Source organism: Rana temporaria, chromosome 1 (assembly GCF_905171775.1).
Source record: "Rana temporaria chromosome 1, aRanTem1.1, whole genome shotgun sequence".
NCBI classification, from domain to species: Eukaryota; Metazoa; Chordata; class Amphibia; order Anura; family Ranidae; genus Rana; species Rana temporaria.
This window is the reverse complement of record NC_053489.1, coordinates 199,224,709-199,244,340: the sequence shown is the minus strand read 5'-3', so window position 1 is coordinate 199,244,340 and position 19,632 is coordinate 199,224,709. Positions and strand designations below refer to the sequence as shown.

Below are 19,632 nucleotides of genomic sequence, written 5' to 3'. Positions count from 1 at the left end.
AAGATCATAATTTTTATTTCATCAATAATTTGGGCAATATAGTGTGTTTTAGTGCTTTAAAATAAAAAAAGTGTATTTTTTCCCCAAAAAATGCGTTTGAAAAAACGCTGCGCAAATACTGTGTGGAAATTTTTTTTGCAACACCCACCATTTTAATCTGTAGGGCCTTTGCTTTAAAAAAATATATAATGTTTGGGGGTTCAACTTTACTTTCTTGCAAAAAAATAATATGTTTTTATGTAAACAAACAGTGTCAGAAAGGGCTTTTTCTTCAAGTGGTTAGAAGAGTGGGTGATGTGTGACATAAGCTTCTAATTGTTGTGCATAAAATGCCAGGACAATTGAAAACCCCCCCAAATGACCCCATTTTGGAAAGTAGACACCCCAAGCTATTTGCTGAGAGGCATCTTAAGTCCATGGAATATTTTAGATTTTGACCCAAGTTGCGGGAAATATAACTATATATATATTTTTTTTTTGCGCAAAGTTGTCACTAAATGATATATTGCTCAAACATGCCATGGGCATATGTGGAATTACACCCCAAAATGCATTCTGCTGCTTCTCCTGAGTACGGGGATACCACATGTGTGAGACTTTTTGGGAGCCTAGCCGCGTACGGGACCCCAAAAACCAATCACCGCCTTCAGGCTTTCTAAGGGTGTAAATTTTTGATTTCACTCCTCACTACCTATCACAGTTTCGAAGGCCATAAAATGCCAAAATAGCACAAAAAAAAACCAAATGACCCCATTTTGAAAAGAAGACACCCCAAGGAAACTGCTGAGAGGCATGTTGAGTCCATTGATTTTTTTTTTTTTGTCCAAAGTGATTGAATAATGAGAAAAAAAAAAAAAAAAAAGAAAAATGTGTCACTAAATGATATATTGCTCACACATGCCATGGTTATATGTGGAGTTGCACCCTAAAATACATTCTGCTGCTTCTCCTGAGTACGGGGATACCACATGTTTGGGACTTTTTGGGAGCCTAGCTGCGTACGGGACCCCGAAAACCAAGCACCGCCTTCAGCATTTCTAAGGGCGCAAATTTTTGATTTCACTCCTCACTACCTATCACAGTTTCGAAGGCCATAAAATGCCAAAATAGCACAAAAACCCCCCAAATGACCCCATTTTGGAAAGTAGACACCCCAAGCTATTTGCTGAGAGGCATGTTGAGTCCATGGAATATTTAATTTTTTTGCCCCAAGTGATTGAATCATGACCAAAAAAAATTAAAATAAAAAAAATGTACAAAACATTGTCACTAAATGATATATTTCTCACACATGCCATGGTTATATGTGGAATTGCACCCCAAAATACATTCTGCTGCTTCTCCTGAGTACGGGGATACCACATGTGTGGGACTTTTTGGGAGCCTAGCCGCGTATGAGACCCCGAAAACCAAGCACCGCCTTCAAGATTTCTAAGGACATAAATTTTTGATTTCACTCACACAAATCTTGAAGGCAGTGCTTGGTTTTCGGGGCCCCGTACGCGGCTAGGCTCCCAAAAAGTCCCACACATGTGGCATCCCCGTACTCAGGAGAAGCAGCAGAATGTATTTTGGGGTGCAATTCCACATATAACCGTGGCATGTGTGAGAAATATATCATTTAGTGACGTTTTGTATTTTTTTTTTTTTGGTCATTATTCAGTGACTTGGGGAAAAAAAATTAAATATTCCATGGACTCAACATGCCTCTCAGCAAATAGCTTGGGGTGTCTTCTTTCCAAAATGGGGTCATTTGGGGGGGTTGTGTGACATCTTGGCATTTTATGGCCTTCAAAACTGTGATAGGTAGTGATAGGTAGTGAGGAGTGAAATCAAAAATGTATGCCCTTAGAAATCTTGAAGGCGGTGCTTTGTTTTCGGGGCCCCGTATGCGGCTAGGCTCACAAAAAGTCCCACATATGTGGTATCCCCGTACTCGGGAGAAGCAGCAGAATGTATTTTGGGGTGCAATTCCACATATAACTATGGCATGTGTGAGCAATATATCATTTAGTGACAACTTTGTGCAAAAACAAATCAGTTTGTCATATTCCCGCAACTTGTGTCAAAATATAAAATATTCCATGGACTCGACATGCCTCTCAGCAAATAGCTTAGGGTGTCTACTTTCCAAAATGGGGTCATTTGGTTTTTTTTTTTTTGCTATTTTGGCATTTTATGGCCTTCGAAACCTTGATAGGTAGTGAGGAGTGAAATCAAAAATTTGTGCCCTTAGAAATGCTGAAGGCGGTGCTTGGGTTTTGGGGCCCCGTATGCGGCTAGGCTCCCAAAAAGTCCCACACATGTGGTATCCCCGTACTCAGGAGAAGCAGCAGAATGTATTTTGGGGTGCAATTCCACATATAACCATGGCATGTGTGAGAAATATATCATTTAGTGACAACTTTTTGTAAACATTTTTTTTTTTTTTTTTTTCGTCATTATTCAATCACTTGGGACAAAAAAATTAAATATTCAATGGACTCAACATGCCTCTCAGCAGTTTCCTTGGGGTGTCTACTTTCCAAAATGGGGTCATTTGGGGGGGTTTTGTACTGCCCTGCCATTTTAGCACCTCAAGAAATGAGATAGGCAGTCATAAAATAAAAGCTGTGTAAATTCCAGAAAATGTACCCTAGTTTGTAGACGCTATAACTTTTGCGAAAACCAATAAATATACGCTTATTGCGATTTTTTTTACTAAAGACATGTGGCTGAATACATTTTGGCCTAAATGTTTGACTAAAATTTAGTTTATTCGATTTTTTTTACTTTTTGTTATAAGAAAAATCATTTTTTTTCAAAATTTACGGTCTTTTTGCGTTTATATCGCAAAAAATAAAAATCGCAGAGGCGATCAAATACCATCAAAATAAAGCTCTATTTGTGGGAAGAAAAGGACGCAAGTTTCGTTTCGGTACAACATTGCATGACCGCGCAATTACCAGTTAAAGCAGCGCATTGCCAAATTGTAAAAACACCTTGGGTCTTTAGACAGCGTATTGGTCCGGGGCTTAAGTGGTTAAAAGGGTGGAAGCAGTTCTGAAATGATTTATGCTTTTGAATGATTGTGTGTGTGTGGATATAAAGTGACCACATCTGGGCCATATTTGACAGTAAATATGGATTAGACATGTTCAGTTTTTATCTCAATTAAAATCACAGCTGAATACAAAATGGGAGACAGTTTGGTTCCCAGTGTATAAAATGATGGCACACTATCCTGAAATAAAAACTTGTGGAAATTTTTTTGTACACTGGAAACCCAAGTAAGAGATAGCAATACATGTATATACAAGCAATAAACTTATATACATGCAGATTGGCAAGTAGTGAAACATTGCCTCACCAGATAAAACTATTTTCATCCAAAAAATAGCAGAATTAGGCAATTATAACAAATGAAAATGGTGTTTCACAATAGTGGAAAGAGGACAGCACAATAATAAACTCAAGTAATATTTGAAGAAATACCTTTCATTTTCCCATCACATACAGCCTTATTGCTAGAAGATGCATCATCTTTGGCACTTGATGCTTCACCTGCATTTGTTTCATCATCCACAGTATCATTGGGCATCACAGGGTCATCTAGGGATTCTGTAGAAATGATGTTGTCATCTGGTGATGTATAAGGCTGTTAACAATAAAAGAAAAAATACTAAACTTTATGATTAATGAAAATGATTAAACAGCAGGTCCCAATGGCAAATGACATTGCAACTCTAAGTAAATAGGGGCCATGCCAGAACCACATCCATACATCTGCAATGGCAATATAATGTCCAATCACGTAGGTGGGGGCATGTCCACATTGTGAGGGACATTTTTATTGGTTTGGAGGGAGTACTTGTGGCAGAGTATAGTCCCAGGCTTTGCCTTGCATTTATGTCTAGAGAAATTAAAGTAACTCCCCTTAGCCGCCAAGGAAGGTGGTTTCCCACATAGAGGAATAAGAATTATTTTATTAGGGTAAACGGTTGCTTTTCTCCTTGGTAATGCGCTCTAAATCATAGGGCATGCACAATAGGTGATTTTTTTCACTGCCGTTTCACAAACCAGCATATGAGCCAAAGAGACATCTGTGTGTGGATATGAAAGGAGACTCATTCTGAACATTGGGCGTATTATAGCCACCAACCTATCAACAAAGTAGAATAGGGCCACAGGCATGAGGTCAAGCTGTTGGAGGACAGAAGGTATCCTTGTACATATGATCTGTCATACTGTAAATACATGCAAGAGAGAGCTTTCCACAAGGGGCATTTGCAAGCACCTGTAGAGAAGGAAGGATTAATGTTGCCTGTGACTGAAGGGAGCTCAACACATCTTCAGAGCAATAGAATGTGGCTAAGGAGAAGGTGGGAAGTAATGTCCAGATAACAGCAGAGGCCAATGTGCTCCAGAAAATGGTGCATACGTCCCAAATGATAAAATGAGTCAGGGTAGGCAGCTTGTGTTCTCAAATTAACCAATCAGGTGACTCTAGGAGCAGTTACAGTACACATTCTCCCATAAAGACAAAACCCTCACTTACTGCAGAGGTGGTCCTCACCACGTAAATAAAGAAACTGGGCAGGATCTGGGGCAAACTCTAGGTAGCCTTCAGGGACAAGGTTCAACCAAATGGAAGCACTGCAGTCCTGGACCTAGAAAAGCACTCTAATGCTACGTTTCCACTGAGCGGATCGGTTCGGTACGGTACGGTACGCTATTTTGGGTGTTTCCATTATGAAAGCGTGCCATAAAACCGAACCGTACCGCACCATTCAGGGTCCTGCTTCTCATGTGGGTCCATAGAAAATGGAACGGTACGGTTAGGGCGGAGCTACTGGCGTCACACAGTACTTTCCACTAATTGGTGGTCAGAAAACATCAATGCTGACGTCAAAGCAAAGCGCCAAACAATCACCACGTCGCCTTATTAGTCCATATAAAGGAGAAGGATGCCAGCAAACAACAGCAGGGTCTGGTTATCTGAGGAACTATCTACGTTCTTAGCAATCATCGGCGATGGCGTTATTCAGAGTGAGCTTGATGGATCAGTGAGAAATGAAAAGGTCTATAAAGATATTTCTCAGCGGATGGCAGCCGAGGGATTTGAACGGACGTCGGGCCAGTGTAGGGCAAAGCTTAAAAAGCTTAAAGCACAATATAAAAAAATTAAGGACGCCAACAGCCGTAGTGGAAACTGTCCAACTGCTTGGAGGTGGTACGACGCCATGGACGCCATTTACGGTCATCGGCCAGCAAACCAAGGCAGGGAGGGAGGTCTGGACTCTGCAACTGTAATTCTCGAATCTATGGTAGACCCCTTTGGTAAGTTTTTTTTTTTTAAAAACTTTGCATAGGATATCGCTCTGCTTACCATTTAAAATATAATATCTAACCATATGTTTATTTTCAGAAACAGTTGATGGACTCTCCACTGATGCATCAAACTTATCAGAAGATGGACCTTCAATGTCTTTCAGCAGCAACAGCAGCAGTATTTCCTCAAGCCAACCACAGAGTAGCCAACCACAGAGTAGCCAACCACAGAGTAGCCAACTACAGAGTACTCCCAATGCACCAAGGCACAATGGTAAGACATGATGATAATAAAGTAATTTTTAACTGCATTTTCTTAAACTAAAACAGCAGTGGGGCAGATGTGCAGGAGGTACAGTGTTGGAATAGATAAGAAGGGGGAGATCAGCTGTGGGGGAGATGTGCAGGAGGTACAGTGTTGGAATAGATAAGAAGGGGGAGATCAGCTGTGGGGGAGATGTGCATGAGGTACAGTGGTGGAAGAGATGAGAAGGGGGGGACCAGCTGTGGGGGAGATGTGCAGGAGGTACAGTGGTTGAATAGATGAGGAGGGGGAGATCAGCTGTGGGGGAGATGTGCATGAGGTACAGTGGTGGAAGAGATGAGAAGGGGGGGATTAGCAGGAGGTACAGTGGTAGAAGAGATGAGAAGGGGGTTCAGCAGTGGGCAGATGAGCAGTGCTGTGTATTGGTGTAGCAGATGAGCGGGGGGAACAGAGGTGTGGCAGTGAATCAGTGTGGTACAGTCTAGTGGGGCAGATGAGAAAGGAGCTTACAGTATTGGTTTGGCAGATGTTACCAAAAGCAATATTTAGGTCTTTTGTATATTACAGGTGAAAGGAGAAGGTTCCAGTTGGATCTGCGCACAGTTATGGAGGATATGCGGGCAGCAGAAGAAAGGCAGCTGGAAAGAATGGATAACCTTTCTGAGAGGCGGTTTCAAGCACTACGTCAGGATGCACAGGAAGCTATGCGCCAGGAGGCAGAAATTGCCCGGCAGCAGATGGAGCAGTTGGCTACCTTCAACCAGGCCTTCCTCGGTGTCCTTGGTCAGCTTGTTCAAGTGATTGGAGCCAATCGTCAACCCAGGTCACCACCCAGACATTAGTGCCTTTCATGCAGCACAGGACCTGTACCCATGTTTACGTTTAAAAATAAAGTGGGTTTTAAAGGTTAGATTTTTTTTTTAATAGGCTCCTTTGAGCCATCAGCGATCACACAAGATTGGACACATTTGCTCCTTGCTGCACATGGCTTTCTTTGTGCTGCTGCTCTGATTCCCTTCTGCCTTCTTTGCGTTATCACCCCCCTTGGACGGTGGAGCCTGGATTTCAACAAAGGGCACCCCCGATCGCTTAATTTCTTCTCATTTTTGCATTGTAGATGTAATTGCGAATATACTTGGCATTTTTGGTTTACCTTTTCCTTTAATTTCCTTTTTAGATGTTTTTTTTCTTGGTCTGAATTTCTCACTTCCTGTTCCTTCTCAGTAAACCTGACAACATCATCTGAGCTGTGTTTAGTCAGTCAGCACAGCTTATTGAACAGCTTACTAAGGAGGAACAGGAAGTGAGAAATTCATACAAAGAAAACAAAAAAAAAACATTTATTGGTAGTGAAATTGAAGAAAAAAACTACAATGCAATAGCTTAGGGATATGCAATTAGTGGATATCCAACTGTTTCAGAACTACGATTCCCATGTGGCATAGCAAGACTCTGACAGTCACAAGCATGACACCCAGAGGCAAAAGCATGATGGGACTTGTAGTTCTGCAAAACAGCTGGATTTCCGCTAATTGCGTATCCCTGCACTAGCTTAATAAAAAACAAACCTTTACAAGCTCTTTATTGTAAACAATGTTTCTACATTATCAAAATTTTGCTTTTACAAAATATGTATGAAGATGATTTTTTTTGTGGAATAAAAAACAAGAACGACTTCTCTGAGTATGTCTGATTTTATTTAGCATTTAGCAAAAAGTAATTAAAGATTTTAATTATTCACGGTAACAACGTTAACGTTAAGGTGCCTCATCAGAGCCCGACGTATTTCGCTGCACTCTTCTTCCATATCCTGTGCTGCTATTACTGGTACTGGCTCTTCTGGAGATGTATTCCAATCCTGGTCAAAGTCTTCTCCATGGCTTTCACAAAGATTGTGAAGAGTACAGCACGTTAGGACCATGGATTTTGTAAGTTGAATGTCACTGTCATTCCTCTTCATAAGACACCTCCATCTACCCTTTAGTCTTCCAAACGCATTTTCCACTACAATACGTGCCCTGGATGTTTTCTTGTTGTAGATTTGCTGCTCTGTTGTTAGGCGCCCATTGTCAGAAAATGGTTTCAGGAGCCAATTTTGTAAAGGATAGGCAGAGTCCCCAAGCACATAATAGCCAACATTCACCCCACAAATGTTCTTAGTGCTAACAGGATACAGGCCTCCCTGGCCAACCCAATCCCAAAATGTTGACAATCGGAGAACCCGAGCATCATGCAAACTCCCAGGCTTTCCTACATTCACATTCCAGAATAGTCCCTTGCCATCCACTACTCCCTGGAGGACGATGGAATGCCAGCCTTTTCGGTTGAAGTAGTCAGTGTGGTATTCTTGTGGTGCTATTATTGGTATGTGTGAGCCATCAATAGCACCAACACACTGTGGAAGGCCCCACCTGTTCTCAAAGTACTCAGCCATGTCTTTGAGCTTTTCCCTGTTAGGAAAATGAACAATTTCAGGAGCTAGCAATGTGCACACAGCCTTACAGAAGTCCTGCACACACCGGCACACTGATGATTTGCTGACACCAAAAAGATGACCTATACTCCTATATTCACTGTTGGTAGCCAGCTTCCACAGTGCAATGGCAATTCTTTTCCTTACAGGCAAACAGGCTCTGAAGTTGGTGCTTTTCTTTTCCATCACTGGACGTAGCTTGGCACAAAGGAATGAGAAGGTTTCCTCTGACATCCTTAAATTCTGCACCCACTGTCTGTGGGTGAATCCTGGGACGGTCACATTCCACCACTCATTGGCACGAGGGAATGCCCAAATCACTGGTCGGCGGCGCTGCTTTGCCAAAAGGAGAAGCATCTGTAAAAAATGCAGTGTGTCAGTGTGTATAGGTCAGTGTGTGTGTGTGTGTGTGTGTCTCAGTGTGTGTGTGTGTATAGGTCAGTGTGTGTCAGTGTGTGTGTGTCAGTGTGTGTATAGGTCAGTGTGTGTGTGTGTGTCAGTGTGTGTATAGGTCAGTGTGTGTCAGTGTGTGTATAGGTCAGTGTGTGTGTCTGTGTGTCAGTGTGTGTATAGGTCAGTGTGTGTGTGTATAGGTCAGTGTGTGTCAGTGTGTGTGTGTCAGTGTGTGTATAGGTCAGTGTGTGTGTGTGTGTGTGTCAGTGTGTGTATAGGTCAGTGTGTGTCAGTGTGTGTGTGTATAGGTCAGTGTGTGTCAGTGTGTGTGTGTCAGTGTGTGTATAGGTCAGTGTGTGTCAGTGTGTGTGTGTCAGTGTGTGTATAGGTCAGTGTGTGTGTGTGTGTCAGTGTGTGTATAGGTCAGTGTGTGTGTCTGTGTGTCAGTGTGTGTATAGGTCAGTGTGTGTCAGTGTGTGTGTGTATAGGTCAGTGTGTGTATAGGTCAGTGTGTGTGTGTGTCAGTGTGTGTATAGGTCAGTGTGTGTCAGTGTGTGTGTGTATAGGTCAGTGTGTGTGTGTCAGTGTGTGTATAGGTCAGTGTGTGTCAGTGTGTGTGTGTCAGTGTGTGTATAGGTCAGTGTGTGTGTGTGTGTCAGTGTGTGTATAGGTCAGTGTGTGTGTCTGTGTGTCAGTGTGTGTATAGGTCAGTGTGTGTCAGTGTGTGTGTGTATAGGTCAGTGTGTGTCAGTGTGTGTGTGTCAGTGTGTGTATAGGTCAGTGTGTGTGTGTGTGTGTCAGTGTGTGTATAGGTCAGTGTGTGTGTGTGTGTGTCAGTGTGTGTATAGGTCAGTGTGTGTGTGTATAGGTCAGTGTGTGTCAGTGTGTGTGTGTGTATAGGTCAGTGTGTGTCAGTGTGTGTATAGGTCAGTGTGTGTGTGTGTGTGTGTCAGTGTGTGTATAGGTCAGTGTGTGTGTGTGTGTGTGTCAGTGTGTGTGTATAGGTCAGTGTGTGTGTGTGTGTGTCAGTGTGTGTGTGTGTATAGGTCAGTGTGTGTCAGTGTGTGTGTGTCAGTGTGTGTATAGGTCAGTGTGTGTGTGTGTGTGTGTGTCAGTGTGTGTATAGGTCAGTGTGTGTCAGTGTGTGTGTGTATAGGTCAGTGTGTGTCAGTGTGTGTATAGGTCAGTGTGTGTGTGTGTGTCAGTGTGTGTATAGGTCAGTGTGTGTGTGTGTGTGTGTGTGTGAGTGTGTGTGTGTGTGTATAGGTCAGTGTGTGTCAGTGTGTGTGTGTCAGTGTGTGTATAGGTCAGTGTGTGTGTGTGTGTGTGTGTGTCAGTGTGTGTATAGGTCAGTGTGTGTGTGTGTGTCAGTGTGTGTATAGGTCAGTGTGTGTGTCTGTGTGTCAGTGTGTGTGTATAGGTCAGTGTGTGTGTGTGTGTGTGTCAGTGTGTGTGTGTGTATAGGTCAGTGTGTGTCAGTGTGTGTGTGTCAGTGTGTGTATAGGTCAGTGTGTGTGTGTGTGTGTCAGTGTGTGTGTGTATAGGTCAGTGTGTGTCAGTGTGTGTGTGTGTAGGTCAGTGTGTGTTTCAGTGTGTCAGTGTATGTGTGTGTGTGTGTTTCAGGTAAGTCAGTCAGTTGTGCTTACCCTATAGCGCTGCCGTCTTTGTCTTAGCAGCACAAATGTATACTTCTCCTCCCGGCTACACATCCAAGCTAAAAGTTTTCTTCTCTTTTCGGCTGTGTTTCTCATTGCCGCTCGCAACCTTCTCTCATACAGTGCGGTATGAATTTTGCCTATAAAGAACCAAAAGGCTAGCAGAGAAAAGACGAGCTGCTGAATGACCTCCATTGTTGTTGTTGTTGTTTGGCTGACGCTGAGTGACGCTGCATCACGTTTCTCGTCGCACTAGTGTGACATCATGAGAGGCATTTTTTCTAAAACCTGTATGGCCCTGGCGGTCCGATTTGCAGTGGAAACGCTCACCAGAATAGACCGGACCATTCAAACCCGTTCCATTCTAAACGACCCGAACCGATCCGCTCAGTGGAAACGTAGCATAACTCACACAGTACACTGAGGATCATCTATGAAAGTGTCCAATAAAAAGTCCATTGTCAGTGTGTGCCAGTGTCAAATGAAAGGCAGCTGTATTACCCCCATCTCACCTTATTTTATTAAGTTAAGAATCATTTTTTGTCAGAACTAATACAATGCAAACGGGCATTCTGAAATTTGTCACACTAACAATGGTGATGTCAACATGAAAAAGGAATTGGGACTTCTGCTATTAAAGTATGCCAAGGCACCAAATACATAACAGCCAAGTTAAAGTGTACATTACCCTAAAGATTTATTTTGCGTGTTCAAAATTTACAGTCTATAATTTTCATGTACTTTTTCCACCTGAAGTGCCTGGTTGATCCTGCCAGCCACCTTTCTTTCTAGTTCTAAACTAACCACAAAAAGCACAAAAGCTGATCTGTGCTTGTGTGGTCAGTTTCCAATTTTTGGCTGGTCATTCAGAGGTACAGGACACTGTGCATACACACAGCATACCTGCATGGGTAGTTTGTTCAGTTGCTACATCCCCCTTCCTTTGGCACCCCCTCTGAACAACAGCCTGGCCTTTGAAAATGTCTCCTGCTCAAGCACAGCTTGCATTCTTGCCTCAGGTTGGACAGACTATGGATTACAGGCACACTTTGTGTCTGCACACAGTGTCCTTTAACTCCACGTCATCAAAAAGAAGAGAAACTAAGTAAAGGCAGTTATGGAGCTTGCATAGTTATAACCACATTAGATAGTGTCTGTAACATGGCATGTTCACAAGTACTTTAATGGGCTAGGATAAGGAGCAGATGACATCCCCACGAAAACAAATTAAACCAACTCCCTTGTAGCACAAGCATTACTTTTCCAGAAGAAGTAGTTCACTTTAAAAATACAATAAAATGTATATCAGTCAGTACAGTGAATAGAACAAGATGTGAAACCCCAAGTGTACCAAACAAAAGAAAAAACAAATTAACTTTAATCTTTCAAATTAAGGCTTGGCTCCCTGCAAGTAAAAAGGCCAAAAGTAAAATAGATTCCTGGACTGTGTTCAAAATTCTTTATTGCTGTGGCTTAATATATCAAACTAGGTACAGCGGAAAATAAGCTTCCTCTTGACCAGTTTCAGACAAAGGACTCAGCAGTACAGCCCAATATCCGAGAACAGAACAAATGCATACTTTCAAAACCTACTGTACTGTAACGCTTAATATGTCCTATGAGAAATGGCCAATGCTTTAGAAGCTGAAAGGACAGAAAAAGTCAGGTGTGTACACTGCAGAATATGAAACATCTCTTAAAATAATTAGTTATCAGTATTTTGCACAGATTATTAAAACTCATTAGCAAAAAAAACACATCAATTCATATTAAAAAGCAGCTACATAAGTTCATAAAAAAAAAAGTAGGAAATATTTAATTTCTATGAAAAGACCTGAGTAATATACACTGCTGGAAAATCAAGACACTCTTAGGCTCCTTTCACACCTGCGGACCGTATGTCAGTTTTTCATCCATCCGTTTTCAGATGAAAAACGAACATGCATGTATCCCTATGGGATTGTGGATGTCAGCGGATGAATATCCGATCTCATCAGTCTCCGCTATGCTCAGTTTATGCAGACTATTTTTCCATCCGTCTGCGGATCGGATGAACATAGACAGACGGATGGAGAGCGGAGATCTGACAGTGTGCAGGGACCGCCCTGTCATCTACCGGCTCAGCGGGGATGAACGGATCGATCCCTACTGAGCAAGCGCATGTATAAGGAATAGAACCTTTACGGGATCAAGGGCGTGTGTCTAAAGAGTTTTTGCTACAGATATGAAAGTTGTGACTCGTATTGTCGCTTCGTGGAAAGTATCAATTCACAAAAAAAATAAAAGTTGAGAGGGGGTTAACCTGTCCAGTATGAAGAGGGGGTGGCGCTTAATTTCCAAATGCCTGCACTTTACCAGTAAAGTTAGACACTTTTGTGAACAAGAAGGATTCTCTTTAAGCTGCTACACACAGATTTGAAAGGCGAAGAGGTAGAGGGATCAAGTTTTCCACACAACTACTGACTATCTATAGTTACCTAGTGCACTCATCTTTAATTTAGGGAGAGTTCACACCTGAATTGCACAAGAAAGTGGTCCGCATTCCTGTGCAAATCAACTGCAATTCAGTGTGGTGCAATTTTCAGCCCATTCATTTGAATGGAATCACACCAAAATAGTGCATGGACTACTTTTAAAACTACACTGGATTGCATGGTATTGCTATATTGCATCAGCAAGGTCTACCATGGGAAATATTTCAAAGCAGACTGGGCTTTCAAGATGAGCTGTTCAAGCTCTTTTGAAGAAGCCCAAAGAAAATGGCAACGTTAAAGACTGTAGACTATGGTTGGACAAGGAAATAATGCAGCAGAGATGAAAGACACATCATGCTTACTTTCCTTCAACACTGGAAGCTGTCCAGCACAGGATTGGTGGAAACCAGGTACACTCATCTACTATCTGAAGAGGTCTGGGCAGAAGTGGTCTTCATGGAAGAAATGTGGAGAAAGGCCATACATCTGACATGGAAGCAAGACTAACTGACCCAACAATGCAAGAAAACATAGAAACTGGGGTACAGAAAAATGGTAGCAGGTGCTCTGGATTGACGAGTCAAGATTAGAAATATTTGGCTGTAGCAGGAGGCAGTTTGTTTACCAAAGGGATAGAGATTGGTACAATAATGAGCATCTGCAGGCAACAGTGAAGCATGGTGAAGGTTCCTTGCAAGTTTGGGCAATTTGAGCTGGAGATTTAGTCAGGAACAATGATGTCCTCAATGATGAAAAATATGTATCCAGATACTTCAGATATAGATAGTAGATACTTATCCATTATGCCATACCATCAGGCAGGGATGCGATTGTCCCAAATTCATTCTGCAGCAGAGAAACAACCCTAAATATACAGCCAATGTCCTTAAAAAAAACTATCTTCAGCGCAAAGAAAAAGGGTCCTGGGAAGCAATGGTTTGGACCCCATGGAGCCCCGAGCTCAACATCAAGTCTGTCTGAGATAATATGAAGAGACAGAAGTCTTTGATGCAACCTGAATCCACAAAAGATCTGAGGTTAGTTCTCCAAGATATTTGGAACAAACCTATCTGCAGAGTTCCTTCAAAAACTGTGTGCAAGTGTACCTTGAAGAATTGATACAGTTTTGGAAGGCAAAGGGAGGTCACACAAAATATTGATCTCTTCTGTTCATCTACTTTCCATTTTGTTAATTGATAAAAATAAAACGAACACCACATCCAATTTCGAAAGCATTCCTAATTTTGCAGCATTTTTTCACAGACGATTAAAACTGTTGCATAGTATTATATATTGGCAAAATTTACCGGTACTTTAAAGCAACAGATGGAAAATATTACAAATCAAGTTTACATAAAATATATGTCTCATAAAATCTGTCATTGCCTCGGTTTTGCCTACCTTTCTGATTAATTTCCATATGTGGGAAATGATCGAACAACTTTATTCTGTCCAAAAAGTGAGCACCAAGTGTCCATTGAGTTATTTATTCTTCTGACTGAAATCGTCCTTCCAACAGGTTCAAATAGCAAACATAATTTTCAGCATGTTGGATGATTTATGCAGTCAGCACAACCTTTAGCCACTTCATTATGTTTGTAATTATTGGATGCACGTCTCAAGTCAGCTGAATTATTTGTAAGATATTTTGTAAAACGGTAACTATAACAGAACCAAAGATCTAATGAAATTACCCTCTTCACAGTGACTGATCATAGGCTATCATAGCAATCGGGTGACCCGGAATCAGGAGTTCTGGGTCCCGAGGCTCTCTGTGAGAATCCGGTCTATACACAAATATGTGGCTCTACGGAAAAAAAGCAAAGTCAGGTGGGGCCACATATTTGCATATGGTCGGTGTCAAGGGGTTAACGAGCCCTAAAAGCTAGCTTTTTCCAACTATAAAAACCCCAGGTGTCTATTTATATATACGAAATTCATACAATTTTTATGTAAGATTTGCATATTTTTCTAATTGGATTTCAATGGAAAATTATGTTAATCCTGAGTGAAAGTTGTGTAACTTGTATAAAAACATTGGTAAATTCCATCAAGTTTAGTGTTTGGCAATACAGCAGCAGGTGATTCCACTCTCGACTACTTTACAATTTGCAGTTTGGGCTGAATACAGATTTTAAAATATGCAAACAAGGAGCATGACATTCCATTACCTTTCTCAGGACTAAAGTGGGATATCTAGTACATCAAGTATGTGGGAGGGGGAATACAACTCTTCCTTATCTGCAACAATGCAACGATAGGTTCTCCAGCTTTAAAGCACAAAGTCTGTGCAAAGTCAAGGTACATACTAAGGGATAAAGTGGGAACCGCGTAGGCTGTTTTTACATTGTCGTACATGTCTTTAATAAAGGAACATAGTGGAACCTTGGATTAAAAGCATAATCTGTTCCAGGAGGATGCTTGTAATCCAAAGCACTCAATGGGAATGAAAATAATTAGTTCCACATCGACTTCTATGGCATGCAATACTGCATGGGGCCGAAAGGGGGAGGGGGGGTGCCGGAGAGACTCGGAAATACGGAAGTGCCCCGCGCCTCTTGCCAAATGCAGTACTGCACACCGCAGAGGCTTGAATCCTGCTCGTTTTGCGAGACAACACTTGCAAACAAAGTCCAGTTTTTTTTTAAAAAAATTGCTCGTATTGCGAAATGCCTGTTAACTGCGTTACTCGCAATCCGAGGTTCCACCGTGTTCTTTGTTATGCAGGCCATCCCTTTCCTCTTTCTCGAGGCATACTAACTGGCTTGTAACAAAGACAACTTATCAGAGGCTATGGCGACCCACATGCATGAAAAGTTTTTGGGTGACAGTACCCACATTACCTCCTCCCCCCCCATGCTGTGGCTACAGCAGACACAGAAAACAAGCTCAGTTTAGGAATTGGAGAATAGGGCCGAAACAACAAATCGATTAATCGACATCTAATCGATTATGAAATTAATTCGATTACAATTTTCATAATCGATTAATCGGCCAGTAACATAATGGGGTAAAACAACTAAAAATTAGCCCTTTATAGTACAAAAAAGCAAATCGCTACTGTAAATATTACTTTCACTGTCCCACAGTAAAAAAAAAAATTAACCCCTTACAGTAGCGATTATTTGTTCTTTTTGTACTGATTTTTATTTTTTTTAACCCCATTATGAGTGAGTGAAAAACTTATATAGCGCTGCACATGCGAACTGAATCTGTTTTATGGTGCTTTTTGCAGAAACACACTACAATTCATTTACATGTTTTCCTATGGGACACGTTCACATCCATGATTTTTTTCAGCTGCTGCGTATTTGGAAAGGGCAAGGACTTTTTAAACGCAAAACGGTGCTATTTTAATTTTTTTGGTTCAATACACTTCAATTTAGAAGCTGCAGAAAAGCATGTAAATGTGTTTTTGCGACAATTTGTGTTTTGTAATCTGCCCAACAACAAATTGGCCCAAATTTTTTTTTTTTTTTAAGGCTATTATCCGAATAATCGAAACAATAATCGGCCAACTAATCGATTATGAAAATAATCGTTAGTTGCAGCCCTATTGGAGAACTTTTAAAAGATTTTAGCACAATTTAAAAAATGACCACAGCGAAATCTCTCTTCATCCTCAATTAAATGTTCGCAAAACAAACCATGGCAGAGCAGCATGGAATTAAATACTTAACTTGACTGTCGACTATAATAAGGGATGAATACATTTTCTTACAGCTACATTTAAATGTTAAAATGTGCAAGGAATATAAGAGATACAGTTTCTGGCACAAACTGGGCTGGGGAAGGAGCTTTACACTAACTTATGAATCAAATAGAACAAATCAACTTCAGCATGTCATGGGCTCAAAGTTAATGTAAATATCCAAATTTCTCTAAAAAGCTGAAGGTTTTCCCATTTGCAGCTTTCAGAATTTGTAAAAGACCCCCCAGACCATAATTTTTTGGAAAGCACATGACCAGTAGAATAAAGAAAAAATGTACTACTGATTTTTAAAGGCAACACGATATTTGCGCAAATGTTTATCAAACCAATATATTCGCAAAAAATACACTAAAACCATTATTAGCCGATAAAAACACAGCTAAATTTTACAAAATTCCTGCTAAATATTACATTGGTAACAAATGCAAAATAATTCCACGCTATCTGAGATGGTAAGCGGCTACAAAACCAATAGACAAGTGGAAAATAACAGACAGAACCTATAAATTGTAGCGCTAAACCAGCCTCTCTCAACCAGATGAGCTCTCCTGCCAAACTGTGAGAAGCTCTATCGGCTTCAAAAGTGAAAGTAAAGTGCAGAGGAGTGTGCTGTGCTCTCTGCTTCCCCCTAGAGTGCAGTACCCGGCTGAATGAGGAATCTGGAAAGGTACTGGAGCTAGAAGCTAGATTCATTTTAAAATGGCTTTATACATGTGTGTGTGCGCACATGTGACTGTCTGTATGTATGTGTGTGTGTGTATGCGTGTGTAAGCATGTGTCTGTATGTATGTGTGTATGTATGTTACTTTCCCGTACCATCAGAATGGCTTTTGTAGGGCTTGTTTGATAGCAGCAAGGACAGCTGCTCCTCTGAAAAGCAATCCATACACAGATCGCTTTTCAGAGGCATTTGAAAGGGTAAAGAGGCATTATGTTGCATCTTTACCACCTGTTTTAAGCCCGTAAATGCAGCATCACTACACCGCAACCGTGCAATGCACACAGTTGCGGAGTAGTTGCAGTGGAGACCCATTCACCCTCGGTATACCTCAAGTTGCAGCCACAGCATGTGAACACCCCTAGCTGCTGCCTCTGCAGCTAAAGGTGGAGAAGTTGGGGGTGGTAAAAATGTCTCAACCATGTAGTTTTACCGCCCCTATGACATGCGAACAAGCCCTTGGTTCACATCTGTGTAGCTGCATGTAGGGCAGCCCATTCATTTCAATGGGCTTCCGTACCCACAAAAATGCAGGAAAACAAGTCCCCAACCTTCAAAAAAAAGGTACTACTGATTTTTAAGGCAGCGCAATATTTGCGAAAATGTTTATCAAATCAATATTTTCGATAAAAATACACTAAAATGAATAGCGTACATAAACGCAACATAACAAAATTCCTGCTAAACTGCTACTAAAGCATTGTTCACATTAATCCTGCTAAGTGAAAGAACATTGCATGAGTCTGTGCATTCAGTAAGGCAATGCCATCAAGTAAGGCAGTTGCCTCACCATCTATAGATCTTTGCGAGACCTCTACCTGACCATAAATAGCATTTACCGTATTTATCGGGGTATTGCGCGCTCCCGCGTATAGCGCGCACCCCTAATTGTGACCCGTTTTTCCTGTAAAAAAAACATTTTATTACATTTTACTACTTACAGCATTGGTGTCTTGCCCGGCGTCCATCGGCGGCCTCGTCCGGTCCGGCGTCCGTCTGCGGCCTCGGTGGTGTCCTCCCGGTTTCTCCCGCGCTGTCTTCATGTCGAATCCCCGCTTCCCGCGCTCAGTTTGAAGCCTCCGCCGACGTATACCGAGCGCAGTACACTCGGGTATATTTGGGCCAGGCTCGGCTTCTCACGCATAAACGTCACAGAGCGTGACTACGAGTGAAGCCGAGCCTGGCCGAATGTACCCGAGCGCACTGCGCTCGGTATATGTCGGCGCAGGCATTCAAACACGGCGCGGGTATCGGCGTATATCGCGCACCCACGGTTTTGCCCTTTTAGGGCAAACAATTGCGCGATATACGCCGATAAATACGGTACTTGCCTTGCTACTAAAGCATCATTCACATGTGGCATACTAAAGTGTATGCCCACGAAGGGCCAGAGTTACTCACACAGGGATGCACAGGTGTTCCATGCATCCCCGTACAGGCAACCCCATTTATGTCAATTGGGATGCAATGGCTGCACAGGCATAGTTGCTGTTCCCAATTTGAAATCCGTGGGGGTACACCACCCCAAACCAGACAGTGTGAGCTCAGGGACATGCATGCGGACCTAAATGGATGTAAAATTGGAAGCAACGGCTCTGTTCATGCAGGTGCTACATCCCAAATGACATCAAAGGGACGGTCTGCACAGATGCATGGAACACCTGTGCCTCCCTGTAAAGGTACGCCGTGTATGCCCTGTGGGAACAAGGCCTGAGGCCCCTTTCACACAAGCTCAGTAAACTATGAAATGTGTTCCGTTTGCTCCGTGACAAACGGTGTGCGACATGCGTTCCAGAAAACTCAGCTGAACTCCTAAGAATGTGAGCCTCAAGCCTCTGTTATGCATTTCATGCATGCCTATCAGGAAGTTCACTTTTGACACAATCTTGAGGATGAGTGTTCATATGCGTTATGTACAACTATACTTTAAACAGGGTATGGTTGCACATATTTTGAGTTACATTATTGGTAAGTGGTATTGTGGCAGGTAAACCCAGTTGAGGAATATTTATGCAGTAGAAGGTGCAGCGCCTAACTGTATTTTACTTATCGAAAAAAGGAAACCCAAACTGCCCTTTTAAAAACACACAAACGTGCAACATGTGCTATGATCACATTAGGAAATCAACAATCTGCTGTTACCCATCTATGGCAAGTTGGACAACCGAGTAGTGGGTAAAGGATAATGTACGTTACTTAGCTCTGCTTGCCAATTAAGCATAGTTTATACAAATGGGCATGCAAGGGGTTCCTAAACTATAACTGCCATTTCAGACGATCAGAATCTCTAATAACACACAGATTAATCCTGCCAAGTGAGAGAACATTGAATCAGTCTGTACATTTAGTAAGGCAATGCCATCAAGTAAAGGCAGGTGTCTCGCCATCTATAGGCCTAGAGGTCTGCTTCACTGATGGAGAGATTAGAATTGTGTCGATGTTCCAATATTTATGGACCTGACTGTATGTGCCTAGGTAAAATTTCATGAATGGGTTTACATCCACTTTAAGATCATAGTCTAAAATGATGACCTGCCTAAGCCACAAAGTAATGGTGGGACAGGAAGCTGGTTACTCTCTACAGGGACCATCAGAGAGGACAGTCAGTCTTTAAAATGTAAGCAATGGCCGC

At 41.9% G+C, this 19,632-nt stretch overlaps 1 protein-coding gene across 3 annotated transcripts in view; it reads right to left on the bottom strand.

Moving 5' to 3' along the window:
- Positions 1–19,632, bottom strand: part of LOC120935572 (splicing factor SWAP) — a 173,254-nt gene that overhangs the window by 84,912 nt on the left and 68,710 nt on the right. For all 3 annotated transcript variants that reach the window (XM_040347622.1, XM_040347628.1, XM_040347634.1), the window contains one exon: positions 3,475–3,637. In XM_040347622.1, the coding sequence (XP_040203556.1) occupies positions 3,475–3,637 (163 nt within the window). The remainder of the gene's footprint in view (positions 1–3,474; positions 3,638–19,632) is intronic.